Genomic DNA, 15274 nt, shown 5'->3' on the forward strand with positions numbered 1-15274 from the left:
CCACCGAAAGGGAGCGTTTCCTAACAGGCAAAGTTTTCAGCAGCCTTGTCATGGATTGGAAGCTGACGAGCTCTTGCGAAAGTGAAGCACTGGGAGATCTGATGTCACAGCCACGCTTGGAATAACAAGCGTTGTGGGAGGAGGAAGCTGGTTCGGTGGACTGTGATCAAACAATGCAGGTTGGGGCAGATCTTGCTTCGCACCTTTCTGCCCTTCCCTGGTTTCATTCAACCACCTCCAGGGTGAGAACACTCACAGCACTGACGATCCAGCAAACTGCATGATGAATGCAGCACAGCTCGCTTGCCTCGGAGAGGCATTGAACTCTGACCCCACAGCTGGAGAAGATCGTTACTGCCGGTATAATCATGTAACCGGAAATGGCCTTCTCACTTCCTTCAAGAGAGGAACCTTTATCAGCCCCTGCATGTAAAGGTGAGATGATGCACTGGTGGTTATTTGTATTCTTCACATGATACACTTAAACTGCTTTTGATAGTGGTTTTTTCCCTAGTCTGGAACATGATCTTAAAAACGTACAACGTTTAATCAGAATAAGGTGGCCCAGCCACACGTACAACACAGAACAAAGGACTAGATGTCCGTCACAAGCTGGAATCCAGCCTCGGAGAGCAGGCGAACCACAAGCCACTTCCTGCTGCTGACCAGACTTCTCGTACCAACAGCACTACAGCGTAACGTGCAAACTCATTCCTCCATTAGCGCTCTGCAACACTTGATTACACTTTCTCAGATTTCAGTCTGGCCCTGGGAAATCTGTCAATGTTTGTTACAGTTGGACGGCCGGCCGCTGCCAAAAACACCTCTGGATTTGATTAGTAAGTTGTGAATCGATCGCAAAAGGTCGCAGGCCAGGAATATATTTCTGCCGTGACCTGCATTGTTTTCTCCAATACATGCTGCAACATGTTACCATGTGTGCCTCCTGAGGACGTGAAGCTGCCTTGTAGGTGTAATTTGTCCTAGAAACTGATCCCTGGTTGACATCATACTTTGGCTCATGGCGCTGCGCAGCACTAAAACCTGGAGCTGCGAACCATCTTCAGCTCATCAGCCTTAAATGTGAAAAGGCCGACAGGACAGCTGTTACAAGTATCACGTACTACAATGACCATAGATCTGTCAAAAGGGGCTGAGGTTAAATGCACAACTGTGCGGTCGATGCTACTGTGGTTACGGTTTTCCCTCATATGGAAAAAGAGTGTATTTGTCAACTTAACGATCAGAAATAATGTAATTAATGGTCACTTGAGTATTCAGAGTCTGATAGGTTCCTGGGTGTTTACAGAACTGCCTGATTGTAAAGTAAAGCTGCTCATTATTAGCATTATTAAAAGTAAAACTGTGAGTTACAGTCACAGGAACACGAACTTTCTAGCAAGTAACTTTTGCTGAAACTTAAAAGAATTATGGCTCCTCGACAGACGGGACGGTGCACGTTCTCGACATGCTGACGCGAGCTTCACTGTACTCACAGAGGCGGAGGTCCAGAATGTCCAGAACTCAGGCTCATACATGTGAAACTACCATGAGTAGCCTTAAACACTGCAGACAGCTCTTCGGTGTCCTGCTGGTAGAACGTGACTGAAGAGTGAATGAACCCCCCCCCCCGACTCTCTCACCCTCTCTGTCCCAGATGTCACTGACCTGTCGGAGACGTCCCGGGCAGCTTTACCCCCTCCTGCACGAGCCGTAGCCTTCGAACTCTTGTTGGCAGTCATGTTTATCTCCGCACCAGCCACTCACCTAAAGGACAAACACACCTGAAGTCATTTACTAATTCCAGTCCTAAATCCGGACTTTCTCTCCAGGTTTTTTCTGCTTTTTAAAAAAAAAAAATGGATACAAAGTTCTAACTTCAGGGATGAGAAATGGTTAATGTGTGGATTCACAGTGGACACTTTCCTGTCATAAAGACAGGCTTTAACTCAAGATTAAATCGATAGCTGCTACATTCCTGTAGGCGCCTGTCAAGGACCGGAGCTTAAACCGTGCGTCAGTGTGACCAGTTCAGTTCACATTACATCACTGGGATTCACTCCCATATTACTGCTGCACAAACTTTTTTTAACAATTACATGAAGTTCGCAAAACTGAATGGTTTTTCTGGGCAAACGTCACAGCCTTGGGCTTAATTTTACTTATTCCCCTGGCAATGCCATAGATGGGCAACATTCCAAAAAGCACAGTCAGATAGTGGAACAGTTTCAGCTCCTGATAAAGTACAGTGAACACACTCCAATGGTCAAGAAAGGCAAGACAATCTTTGTAAATGATCATTTTTAAGTAGAAAACACAACATTTTATTAACACTGACAGGGTGACCGTCGGGGTTACGGTGGGTCACAGTCAGGTCAAGCATGAAATGTCTAATTATGCAAAACGCTTGAGATTTAATCGGGTTATGTTCACGTAGCAAAACAAAACACGGCTCAAAGAATTCCCCATTATGGTCTGCATGTTAAGTTAAACATGGTATTTGTACCAGTGGCAGATTAAACCCTTTGAACTGGTGGTCACTGCCCCTGAAAATCACTTTGAGAAATGCAGCAATGACCCTTTCGAGAGAGCTCGAAGTAATTGTTCTGGTGCATAAGGAGGTCAGATGGAGATCTCTGGAGATCAGAGGTGGAGGATGGGAGGGGGCTTGGCAGCACCGCTTGTTTACAGGAAGTTGTTGTATGAAGAATCCAGCCAACCAGTAGTGAAGCCCAGGCTCATGGAGACAGATGAGGAGAGAGGGAGCATTCCTGCTGACAGCTATTTCCTGTGGCTGTAAAGCGTGCTAATAGGGGCGAGCATAAGTTATTGTTCCCATAGATTGATCCTCCCCTGTCTCCTGTCAAAATGACTGACTTTTGAAGAGCACAGGGCGTTTTTCTCCATAAAATAGGACCCTCTGCTGTACACCACGTGCAGTAAGAGCTGCATTTACGCCAATGACACTTAAATGACACTTAAATGTCGTCAGTGCAACTCCACATGACCAATATACACCTGTCCACCTTTAAAAGGAACTCCCTGACAAATAAACAAATGTCCTTAGAAGCATTAAAGTCCAGTCACAAAGTGGATGCACGTTTTGGGAAAAGACAGTGACAGAAAGACACGCGTGGGACATAAGAGTCCAAGATGGACAAACACCAAGGCGTTAGCCAACTGACTTCCTGAGCTCTGATACCATCTCCCCCCACAAAAATCACAAGCTGTAAACAACTACTTCAATTTTCAGGTCCACTCAACCAGTTTCTACATCATTGAGAGGGCGCCAAAGGCAAATCAACGGTTGATAGATGGGCACTGATTCACCTGTAATCTTCTATTTGACAGGATGAGTCGAGACATGAGTCGACACTCTGGCAGTCTCACTGTCGGCCGCTCGCTCACACTGACTCTCAATATCTACTCTTATCGCGGAAATGAAACAACAAATATTAGCAATGTGCTTTTGAAAGAATGGCTGTGCTGAGCCACTACAGAGACGGGACTTTAGACTGAAAACTCCTGAAAATCTCTAAAGTTACCAACCATAAAATGGAAATAATAACAGTGAAACGCACTGTGGATGTCTGAGGACGCCTCTCTATGGCTCCCAGTGACCTATCCCTCTGTTTTATGCACCAGAGACTCTGGCAGCTTACAGTGGGACAAATGTCACCCTAACCCATTGTTATATACATACATACATACATACACACACACACACACACACACACACAGGTCAATCCCACCACAACAACCATTGTCGTTTGTTGGCGCATCGCAACAGGACAACAGCCCTTTTTTAAATATAAAAACAGCATTTCCTTTTTCAATAATTATTCTCGAAGCCGTTGTTGACGCGTCTGATACTTATTTCAAGAAATATTTGTATCTGAGAAGCATATTTTCCGAAGCACGCAGAGCACATGCATGTGACGGAATGGTGCCCTTATTAGACCGGGCCAGAATAAAAGAGCTCTTTGTGTCTGATATGTCCTTGAAAATGAGACGTGGTTAAAAAGTAAGGCTTTTATCAGCCGCGTGTGTGCGCGCGCGTGTGTGTGTGTGTGTGTGAGATGCTCAGAGACCGAGACTGCTAGGTAAAATATCTATTAAAGGAGAGCCCGAACGGCCTTGGCCCTGTCCCGTTGACGTATCATCTGATACACAGTCCTCTCCACTACACGAAGGAATGCACTAATATTTAACTTATCCATCAGGCCCAGGCGACGTTCAAAATATTAAACAATGTTTTTTCACAGGGAATAATGGGAGGCAATAAAGACTACACCCAAACATGGTCCCAACTTGATGAGAACACAGTCTGCGTCTGATGATGTAATGATGGGCGAACTGTCAATAGCCCCAATCTGGCTTTGTTTAAGAGCACTTGGTTTCATCCAAACACACAGTAGTTCCTGGTTTTTGCTAATCAGCAACCCGATTTCAAAGTTTTAAGGGCTGCTGAAAAAAACTTGTTGGGCCCAGCCGAGGAGCAGGCGGGGAGGGGAAGAGCGAAGGACCCTGCAGACTGTCAACGCTGTCAGCGCGGTAAATCAGACTGGCAGCCGTGATCGGGCCATCCCAGTAGAGAAGAACCCGGTTCCTGTGCTCAACGAGGATCCATACCAAGGCTTTAACAACACACGGGGGCACGTGCGCGAGCACGTTCGTGACGGGCAAACTAAACTTCAGGGAGGAAAATTTGAATACATATGCAGTATATTTTATATGGTCTGCGACACTTTAAGCTTCCGTTACGCCTATATGTCAAAGAAACCCCCCAAGGTTGACGCTACTGGCGTAATGACCATCGCATGGTTCACCGCCGCCACTGTACGGCTCAATTAACCAGGTGGAAGCAATTGTTGGAATCTTATTTTATCTCCTTTTCTCGCCGTTTCAGCTCTTTCTTTCAAAGCAATCGCCGCATATTTTCTCTTTGTGGAAAAGAAAAAGGCCTCCAGTGTAAGTCAGACGCGAGCGTGCACAGCTGCAGAGTCAGGCATGTGGAAAACGGGCTTATATCCAGTGACGGGGGGGGGGGGCTAAGATTTGTGTCGCAGGGCTGACCTCTGACCCACACTGAATTTTCCAAGGATGTGAAATGTATAAGATGCTTTCTTGTTTGGGTCTAAAACTGAATTTAGATGAATAATAATAAGAACAATAATAAGAATAACTTCTACTTATGTATTGTCTTCACTGATTGATGGTTATTAACCCCATCTATAGCAGATAAAAGCAAATATTCTAAAGTTGCTTTAATGGCTGTTTTATTCTACCAAAAATCATAATCAAGACAATTTTGGTCGACATAAAAATCACACTTACTTAACACAATTACTCACATCCTCCCGCAACAGCTGGACGGCATAAAAAGAAATGGAGAAACTACCAATACAAGCTGTTAAATGTGATTCCAATACCACGAGAAGAAACGCTCATCGTGTGACTGGAAGTATCCGGTCGGTCGTACGGAAGGTCGCCGCTGCACTGCCAGCTCCCTTAAATCTGCTCCATTCAGTCTCACCAAAACCACAAACGGCGTAATGTCCCCGTAAATACCCCAAATCAAAATTAGCTAAACTCAAAATCTAAATTTCTTAACTCAAAATGGCAAAAAAAAAAAAATCTCTCTCTCTATTGTAGCCTGGGGTTAAAGGAAAGTGAGAGGAGAGTCGTGCTGATACCTGACTGTTTGAAAAAGAAAAAAAAAGGTTACATGAATTCTTTCTCTGCTATAAACAGCCGTGTGAGGTGTTTAATGACCTAAATGCCCAGACAAACAGCAACGCTCATGTGTCGGTTTGGGCGTACGCGTGTGAAGCAAAATACTGGCACGCTCTACAAAGCACCGCTCGGCTTCATTTTCAAGTGCAAAATAGAGCTTTTATTAAATGCACACAATATCTGCATGTCAGCGTACTGGTGAGAGCGTAAATTTAAAAGAAAACGGCGGTATGAAACTTTAAAATGGGGATAACAAAAGCTTTTCTGTTGGAACATGGTGAAAGGAGCCCAACAGCCATGTTCTGTCTCCTCAGTGACGTAAAGAATTGCGAGGACGTCTTTCGAGTCCTTTGTGAGTTACAAACAACGATTCTGCTGCCATTAAATCCATACTGAGGGCTCTATAAACACAACCAAACACACAAACATCAGAGGGCAGCGGCGGCCTCTCATTGGTGGAGAGCCACCAGACGTAAACATCTGTCTGCTCAGGAACTAAATACGGCCATCAGTGTGGAAGCTTGGGACAGAAAATGATCAATAACAGGTGGAATATGAATGGAAACAGTGCTGAAAATGACAAGAACTTTCCACAATCCACGGCGACCCTGAAGGCATCGTCAGTGAAAATGGAGGAAGAGCCTTACATTTAGAGTTTAAACTGTTCGGTGTGAGCGGCGGGATCTCACAGCATCTCGCCGAGTCCACTCGGCGTGGAACACCTAACAGAACTGTCACGATGGTGATAAATTGTGAGACCTATAGGTGTGTGCAACATGTGAGCAGTCGGTGGAGCTTTTCCTTGCAAAGCTGGGTTCAGAGTTGGGAAGAGCCTCATGCTTGATTCTCATAAATCACAGCTTTAACTCAACAAATGTGATATTCACAACACAGCTTGATATTCCAATAAATTTGTGTAGGAAATTAATCCGACGCATTAAGAGTTATGAAGGGTCGCACACTTGCCAGTAAAAACACACCACAAATAATAAAGAAATTGTTTAGAATTAGATACAACGTGCAATGATTTCTTCTTTTTTTTTTAATTGAATTTTTTTTTCCATTTCTGGATTAAATTATTCCAAAATGACAAACAATACTGGAGGAGAATGTTTTCTTGCCCCTTGACTTGACACTTGCATGTTTGTTTTGGCTAATGCTAAGTTTAAATAAAACTAGCTAAGGAGACATCGCTCATGACTTGTGTTTCATCTGGAAAATAGCAGATGTTTTGCACACAAATTCCACAACCTCTACTGCATCCAAATTTGTGCTCAAATAAAATCACATGATATTGTTTTTGCCAAAAATTCCAAGCCACCAGCATGTGTAATTTTTTTTAATTTTTTTTTTTGGGGGGGGGGGGGTCCTAAATGCATCTTCAATCAAGAATGTTTACTCAAAAATCGTGCACGCTTATTATAATTTAGCAAAGTTTCCTGATAAAGTGCATAACAACACACCAGCCATAATTCTGTCTGCACAAGTTCAGATCTCCTGATTCTGTGCAGAGACATCGTTGTTTTTATTATCTTCAGCAAAACATGCCAAAACTATCAGGACAGACAGAGAGCAGGAAAAAGAGCTGCCTCCATTGTGGTGTTGGGAGAACAACAGACTGTTTGAAAATGTCTGACAGAGGTCTGGCTCGCTCCTGTTCATCTGAGAAGAGAAGAAGTTCCTCAGTAGCCTTGACAGTGAGAAGGGAAGGTCATTGTTTGAGCTGCACAAGAGAGTCTAAAAACCAAAGAAACACGGCCAAAGACCACCAGCCACATGTCCCATGGTGCATAACTGACATAATCTGGGATGGAAAGAGCAAAACTGTTAGTGACAATATCGAGTGTGCACAGTCTGCTGTGAGGCAGGTCTTTGAATGCAACTGGAACTACATATCTTCCATCTCCACCGCTAGAAAATGTCCTGAAGGGTCTCATTCATCCAGGTCAAAGTAATTCTTCTGCTGGTTTGACTTTAAATCAGAGGAATGGCAATGCTGATGCCTGTGCCCCCCTCCTGCGACACTTTTGTTCATTTAAACATTTGTCTGGACAAACCAACACCGTAGTTGTTTCGGATCGCCGCCTTCAGCGAACATGCCGATGACCAAATATGGCCACATGGAGATTTTCGACTGCATTTGAACGCACCTTACCGCTTTAATTTATCACCGTTTGCGAAACTTTGAGGCTGTTTTTCAACTCTAAACTGGAGTTTGGACCCCTGCTGCTAGCTCATGTCGGCTGAAAAAGCGGACGAGTGTTACCTCCGAGTTCCTCCACGCATCCATGTCTGCTGACATTCTCGGGTTAAACTCCCAAATTCGGCTCTGCGCGCGTCGGTAAAAGTCGGTCGAGTTGTTACCTGCTCGTCTGAATAAACCCGACTCGTATCTTTCCAACTAAAATCCGCCAAACTGCGGGGGGAAGGAGGGGGGAAAAAAAACCCCTCCTGCCTCCCCTCTCAGCCTGCTGCACAGCGGAAGGCTGGACTTGTTACCATAGCAACGGCTTGTTTGCCCCCACTACTTCTTGGGATTTGCCCCCTACACCCCCTACCCTCTTCATCCAGGCATTCAGCCCTTTTCTCTCCTAGCCTTGTTTATTGTTGGGAATATGGATGAATATTCAGCAGCTGAGCGGTGCTGATGGGATGAACGAGCGAGTTGCCAGAGTAGCAGCACCTCTTTGTCATGGCGACACCCTCCTCTGAGCCCACTGCTCCCCAGGACAACATTGCAGCCGCACAAAGGTGCCTTTCATTTGTTGGAGATGATGAATGTGCAGAACCAAAGCGGGCCACAGAGACACCAGGTTCTGAATGCCATTGAGGACACGGCACTTGTTCCCATGGGGACCCAAAGCCCGGGCCGAGTGGTGGGACGGCGGCCTGGAGCAAACACCTTGTGCCATATCTCACTGCTGAAATAACTGTTTTTAAAAGTAGTTGTAACTCACGGGGCATCAATAACAACATCCGAAGAGGTTTTCTGTTTAGTGAGGAATATGTGGGGACAGCAGCTGAGTTATGAGGCACAATGCTGAGGGAAATTAGTCGTGGGCATATGAAGGTTCACAAAGATGAATAAAATTGTACGACTTTGGCCACTGCTGTGAATTAACTAGAAATCAAATTGTAGAAAAAATTAAAATTCCCAGGTAAAGTTTATGGAATTGGCAGGAAATATGTATGGAAATGAAGAGAAAAAAAGAGTTAACAAGAAGTTTTTTACCTTCACCAGGGATTAATCCCACAGAGCTCTGCTGTTACTTCAAAGGAAATAATTTTATTTATAGGCCTTATTAGTGTGTTCAGTAAACTCAGTCCTGTGCAAAGCATTGTGGGTAAAAAAAACCCAAAAAACATTTTGGTACTTTTAACATGCTGAATGTGTCTAAATCCAGTATATCATCAGAACTATTTACTGAACAGGTGCTCCTGAGAGCCCGTGACACCAGAGGTGGGTGGTTACAGGAGATCTGGGGCACATGTCAGGATCACTGCTCATCCAAAACCCAACGTGTGCGCATGGGTGTGTGCGTGCACGTGCGCGGAGTACCGTAAGTGAGACCATTTTGGGGATGAGAGGACATTTGGGCGGGTCAGGAACTGGATTATTTCTACTGGAGGTGCTCACAAAGGAGTAACGAGATGTGGTGAGGCTCCATTTATAATTGTATTTTTGGGACAAAAGCCGGAGCTAAATCACCTTCGCAGGTAAAAGTGCTCCTGCTCTTGATGTGCTCATCTCTACAGCCGATTTCCCCCCAGAGGTCTGATCGTCCCACAGGCCTGGAGAGACAGGAAGCCACGGAAGCCCCATCTGTCGTCACAGGAAACCCACGCCGCTCCGCCACCGTGCCGCTCCGCCCGGGCTCGCTATAAAACCCTTTCCTAGAGAACACCAGCAGTCCTCACTCCTGCAGAGGAAGGATGAAGCCTTTTCTGTGGGATGTTTCAAAAGGATGAATTTCATTAAGCTGCTGGTCTGCGTTCCTCGTTACAAACCACTTCCTCTTTCTCCACAACATGAAAGCATCAAAGGCCTAAATCCTGCCCCCCCCTCAGGCTGGTGGAATCTTTACTTGAATATAAGACGAACCAAAACCCCGACACAGCCCTGCTTCCCATTCTCATGATCACACCCTTGATCTCTTCAGCTCCTGGACCTTCTCAGAGGTCCGAGGGCAGCGTGAAAGGCCCGGCACATTAATCTGCGTCATGTTTGTTGAGAATGGGTTCCACAGCCACAACATTTGGCAGACCTGAGGCCGATCCTCTGGGGTTGAGATGAGCCGGGCGGGAAGGGCAGGATCAACCCTCCCGACGGGGAAAACCGTCGGATGTTTTCTTGAATCCATTGCGTCATCTGTCAGGCTGACGGCTTCCCCACTGACACCGCCGCATTAAAATCATGCTAACGTTGCAGGTAAAGGTCCAGATGTAGAATTTGGTGGCATCAAGTGGTGAATATGCAGACTGCAAGAGTTGAAAACTTGTCCTCAAATCACCCCCCCCCCCCCCCCCCCCCCCCCACCCATAACAAGCTTACTCGCTTCCAAAAATGATGGATTGGTGGTAGAAACATTTGCAAGAACTGGAGTTTGTTTTTGAGGAAGGTCTGTTTGGGGCCACTGTAGCAACATGGCAGAGCAACACTGATGGATGCAATATTTATTCCCTGCTCACTATTTTTGTGACAAAATACCAAAGATTCTGTAAACAACATAATCTTCAGAATCCAACAAAAATGGGGCAATGAGATGACGAAGGTTTTACCTCACGATAGTGGTATTTTATATTGTTACATTGTAGCTTTGAGCACCCACGCGTTTACTTTGCCATTATTTATTTATTCAACACATCATCAATCCATCCTTTTATTCTTAGATATCAAACAACGAGCCTTCGTCACGTGCATTTTAAGGACATTCCCCCCCCACAAACATAAATCAATGAACCAAAGCTGATGCAAAATGTGAGAACACTTCAAACGCTGTGCTCATGTGAAAGCCAGCACCATTTTGTCATTATCTTATTTTTGACTCCGCTGCGGGGGCTCACGGAACTGCAGATGCGCGTTCACAACATGTCGCCCAGCAGCCAGTGGCGCAGGGACATTCCTCCATCCCATTACTGGGATTTTTCCCCCCCGTTTCACTAAAACTGCGGCCGGCCGTATCGTCGTCGGTAAACGCGCGTCAGTCAGAATGTTGCCGCCGCACGACGCGACAGGAGCGCGCATCTCCGCAGGGGCTGAAGCGCCCTCTGTAGGCCGAGGGCCGCACATGCGGCTCTCGGGCGGAGAAGAACGGCTTCTTCCACGCATCAAACGGAGAAACCGCATGCGTTCATCGATTTGCGAGAGATTAAAACCTCAGCTGGAAAATGTCCTGCTCGTCAATCAGCAGCACGACAGAGAAAACGAACACAAAAGTTCGCACTTTTCTTACCAGGCAAACTACCCAAAGATGCTCCAAACCCCCAAAATCCTTAAACGTCGCCGTCGCCCCCCACATAAAGCATGGAACGATCTGGAAAACCAGTCCTACCTGTCTGTCTGCGTCCACTGGACGGTTTGTCTCAGAGATCCATTCTTGCTCTGGTCGCTTTCTGCCTGTGCAGCCTCGGATCTGGGTTTTTTTTTTTTTTTTGTCTGTGGAAAAAAAGCTTCTCCTCCAAACTTCATGCAATGAGGGGGGAGAGAAAAAAAAAGGAAAAAGTTGACTGAACAGGAAATGATGACGCAGCTGTATGGAAATCATTTTAGAACCAGAACTAGAAACTCAGAACCGGGGACGAGTGGGACACAAGTGGTGTGATGGAGTTCAGCTCGTTTCAGAGCTGTTAAACTCAAAAAAGGGAGAATTGAGGTCACCATCGTGACCAATTATCCGAAAACTTCAGGCAGGAGAAACCAGGTTTACTACGTAAAATTTATTTCAAAGTTACAGTTTTACGTATACAATACTTAAAAACACGTCCACACATCCCTCAAAGGCATCTCTTCATCCTCACCGCCCAAAACACAAATCCTGATGTGACAGTTTCACTTTTATCTTCATGTTGCTTCAGACGAGACGAGCAGGACAGACGGGGGTGAGAGGGCGCTTTGTTCTTCACCGGACGAGGAGCTAAAGCACAACGGATTTCACTGCGACGCCACAAGGAAGGTGGTAAAGATTTTAGTACCGGTAATGAGGTCTGGAGAACAGGTAACAGGTGAGCTGATGCTCCCACAGTAGATATAAGACATTAGAACATGGACCGACGACACAAAAACCTACCATTTATTTTAAAACATGCTTCTGCAGAGGCTAATTTACACGACGTCCACTCTCGTGCGGTAAGAAGAGCTTCGGTCAGGACTGTTACTGGCAACATCTGGTCATTTTGATGAGAGTTTCCCTACGTGAGACTTTGAGGACCTTCCACAATGTGCAAAAACGAAGTCAGTGTAACAGCTCGACTGTTTGATTCTTATTTCCTGGTTACCAATTAGGAACGCTAACTGCTGACATGTCGAGAAAAGAAAAACTGATGTGCTGACCAGGGAATTGAACCCATCTCCTAAAAATTGACCACTACTCTGCAAATATCACCACAAAGTTTCACTTTTGATGAGGAACCAACCACAAATGAAGGAGAGGAAGGATATAACCCGAAGGTTCAGTCAGAGCTCTTCTGGGGTATTTTGCTTCTGATGGGGGGGGGATTAACTGAGCACGACGTGGCGGTCGAACACGGACTTCCTCTGCTCCTGGACCTGCCGCCTCCACCGCTGCTGAGCGTGCTCCACTTTGTTGAGCATGTTGGGTCGGGAGTGAGACCGCGACAGAACGTTGTGAGCGTTGGCAAAAGGCTGCTGGTCCTGAAAACAAGGCGGGAAAAAACACGTCTCACATGCAGGAGCAGCTGTAAAATAGGGTTCCGTCTGCTCACTTTCCTTCCTGCTAAATTCAAGCCCCCCCCCCCCCCTCCTTTTTTGTTGTTTAATCACGGCACAAAATCAAAGGGGAGGATCACGACCGCTGCTGCGACTATCAACCGAGCAGCCTGTGGGTATTAAAGTGTAAACACTACAGGCCCACCATTTCCTCTGTAATTAATGCTCGTGCTGCGCTTCCAGTTAGAACGATCCTGATTGCATCTCGCTCTGACGTTGTTTTGGGTCCAGTAACCAGAAATAGTCCCTCCTTGATATGGATAACCGCAGCACGGCTGCCCTCATTTTCCTCCCCTTTTTATACGCTTGTCCTTGTGCTAACCAGACAGTAAACTGGTCCCTGATTAGGTTTTTGTTTCCACTAAACTGCATCAAACTCAAACACTTTGGTTTTGTTGAGAACACTCACTGGCCGCGCGCCCTCTTGACCTCTGTCAACAGCTGTAAGTGACGTTGATCCAGGTTACGAAACATTTTGGAGTTGAGTTTGCAAGTGGAAACGGAGGCGTTCGTTTCCACTTGCAAACTCAACTCCAAAATGTATAAAAAATGTATATGTATATATAAAGAACAGTTGAGCTTTGTTAAGAAAGTTGAGGTGTGAAATTAGGTTTCAGGTCTGCACTGAGGTTTCCTCCCTTCGCTAGTAACAATCACACATTGGTCATTATCATGCAGAGGTGGAGGGAAAAACCTGGAAGCTTTTTAAACTGCAGCTGGATCTGATATTAAAAGGCAAAACAGCTTGGAAAATTAAAGATCTTATCACTCTATACTGTGGATCTGTTCTCATCCCCGAGGCTCTGACACCCTTTAAATTAAGGAGCTGCCAAATATGACTGTTCAGAGTTTATATCACCCAGTAACTGCTGATTCAGAGGTCGCAGGTTGAATTCTAAAGACAGTTTGAACATTTACAAGCGCTTTCAGCACATTCGGACCCCACCTACCCGATGGCCTCGTGCAATCCTACAAATGGGAAATTCTTGGGATAACTGTAGAGCATTCAGGGTCAAAAGTGCGACACATACGGGACACAACGTAGAGCCAGTTTGTAGCGTAATCTGCAGGGTTAAATGCAGCACGTACCCCGACGTCGTCGTAATTCTGAATAAGCTGCGAGTGTCCGAACAGACGTCTCTTCAAAATAGGCTCCAGCAGGGTCAGGTAGACCATGTAGAGCAGCAGCAGGCCCAGGATGGACAGATACATGATGATGGTGAACTGAAAGAAAAACACAAGTTCACTCATCAGAGGAAGCATTTGGGTTACTTGTATTTCACAGAATGACCTTAAAGCCCCCACGTTTCAGAACTCCCTCACGCTGAAGCTCAGTGTTCACCTACCTTAATGGTTCCTGAGCTCCTCTCCTCATATTTACACTCGCAGCGTAAACAGTACGCCTCCACGTCTCTTCCGTCCACTGGCATTGGATCGACCACATGAAGACAGTTACTGGAACAAACCACAACCAATTAGCTGGTGAAATGAGAGGAGGAGGTCAAACGTAGCGAAGCATCACTTTACACACCAGTCTTTGAGAGAGACGTTCTGCTTGTAGATCTGCCCCTCCACCTCTCTGTAAGGTGGGCAGATGCATTTACAGCGAATGTCCTCAGAATTCTGCAACAGATGGGATGCACATCAAGTTTTAATGGCTAAAGATAGCTTCAAAAGCAGCGTCCAAACATTTGGCATTGCTGCAAATGCAAAGACATTATTATTATTATATACTCATATACTACATATACTCTTATTATTGACAACTATACGATCTGTGAGGTTATGGCATATTTGCAATGTAATAACGTGTGAGCGGATTGGTCAGCAGGGTAACAAAGGCTGAACAGGTTGCTCGACATTCTAAAAGGCTAAAAGGAAGCAGCTTTACTAATGATTGTAATGTGGAACTCCCATTAAACATGTACAATGAGTACAGTGTTTACGACTAAACTGTCACGTTTGAGAAAAATCGGCTGGCTTTGCTCCTCAAACCCTATTCTACAACTTACAATTAGTCACTCTAGGGAGCAAATGTTGAATGCAGTTACACATATATCGTGAATTTCGCTGACATTAAACCACCATCCACCCGGCTAATCCCGCTAGCATTTGGCCTTACCTTCGCAGTCACTTGGCATAGCAGCACAAAACCAGCCAAAACCACAGTCTCAACAAGAAACAAAGACTTCATCTTCGAATCGTATGGATGTTCAATGTCGGTTGTTTCCAGCAAAAGCACTGTTAGTGCAAAAAATCCCAAGCTAATGTCTTACAGCGTTTCCCATTTGGATACAACGGGAATAAACAGCGTCCACTTCCGGACAGCTGACTTGTAGTTTTCAGAGACGGCGGCTCGTTGACGACAAACAGGAGCGCTCGATTTTGTTCACGGTCAGTTCTGGACGGGTGGAGACGTGACGCAACTGTTTTCGTTTCTCCCCAAAATGTCTTTATGAGATTATATTCCTAATCTTAAACCGTAATCTAGTCGGGGAAATAACATTTTCTCCATATATTGTGACGTACACTGCAGTATAATATACTGTATATAAGCAGTAGTACAACAAGGTAACATAGTAACTTGCTAAA

General features: G+C 45.4%; 2 protein-coding genes across 6 annotated transcripts in view; both read right to left on the minus strand.

Annotated features, from left to right (window-relative positions):
• Positions 1–11440, minus strand: part of dennd2b (DENN domain containing 2B) — a 32850-nt gene extending 21410 nt beyond the window's left edge. The window contains exons 1-2 of one of the 5 annotated variants that reach the window (XM_057024637.1): positions 11289–11440; positions 1669–1767 (exon numbers count right to left, since the gene is read on the minus strand). In XM_057024637.1, the coding sequence (XP_056880617.1) occupies positions 1669–1742 (74 nt within the window). In that variant the 5' untranslated portion in view covers positions 1743–1767; positions 11289–11440. Of the gene's footprint in view, positions 1–1496; positions 1550–1668; positions 1768–8002; positions 8196–11288 lie in introns of those variants that run through there. The other 4 variants (XM_057024654.1, XM_057024635.1, XM_057024649.1 and 1 more) reach the window with 4 other exon arrangements.
• Positions 11441–11658: 218 nt separating this feature from the next.
• Positions 11659–15034, minus strand: tmem9b (TMEM9 domain family, member B). The gene is made up of 5 exons (XM_057025053.1): positions 14805–15034; positions 14214–14305; positions 14029–14137; positions 13772–13906; positions 11659–12607 (listed from the first exon to the last, which is right to left on the minus strand). The coding sequence occupies exons 1-5, from the start codon at positions 14874–14876 to the stop codon at positions 12452–12454; spliced, it is 564 nt and encodes a 187-aa protein (XP_056881033.1). The 5' UTR covers positions 14877–15034; the 3' UTR covers positions 11659–12451.
• Between the last annotated feature and the right edge of the window lie 240 nt (positions 15035–15274).

Source organism: Takifugu flavidus, chromosome 2 (assembly GCF_003711565.1).
Source record: "Takifugu flavidus isolate HTHZ2018 chromosome 2, ASM371156v2, whole genome shotgun sequence".
Classification (NCBI taxonomy): Eukaryota; Metazoa; Chordata; class Actinopteri; order Tetraodontiformes; family Tetraodontidae; genus Takifugu; species Takifugu flavidus.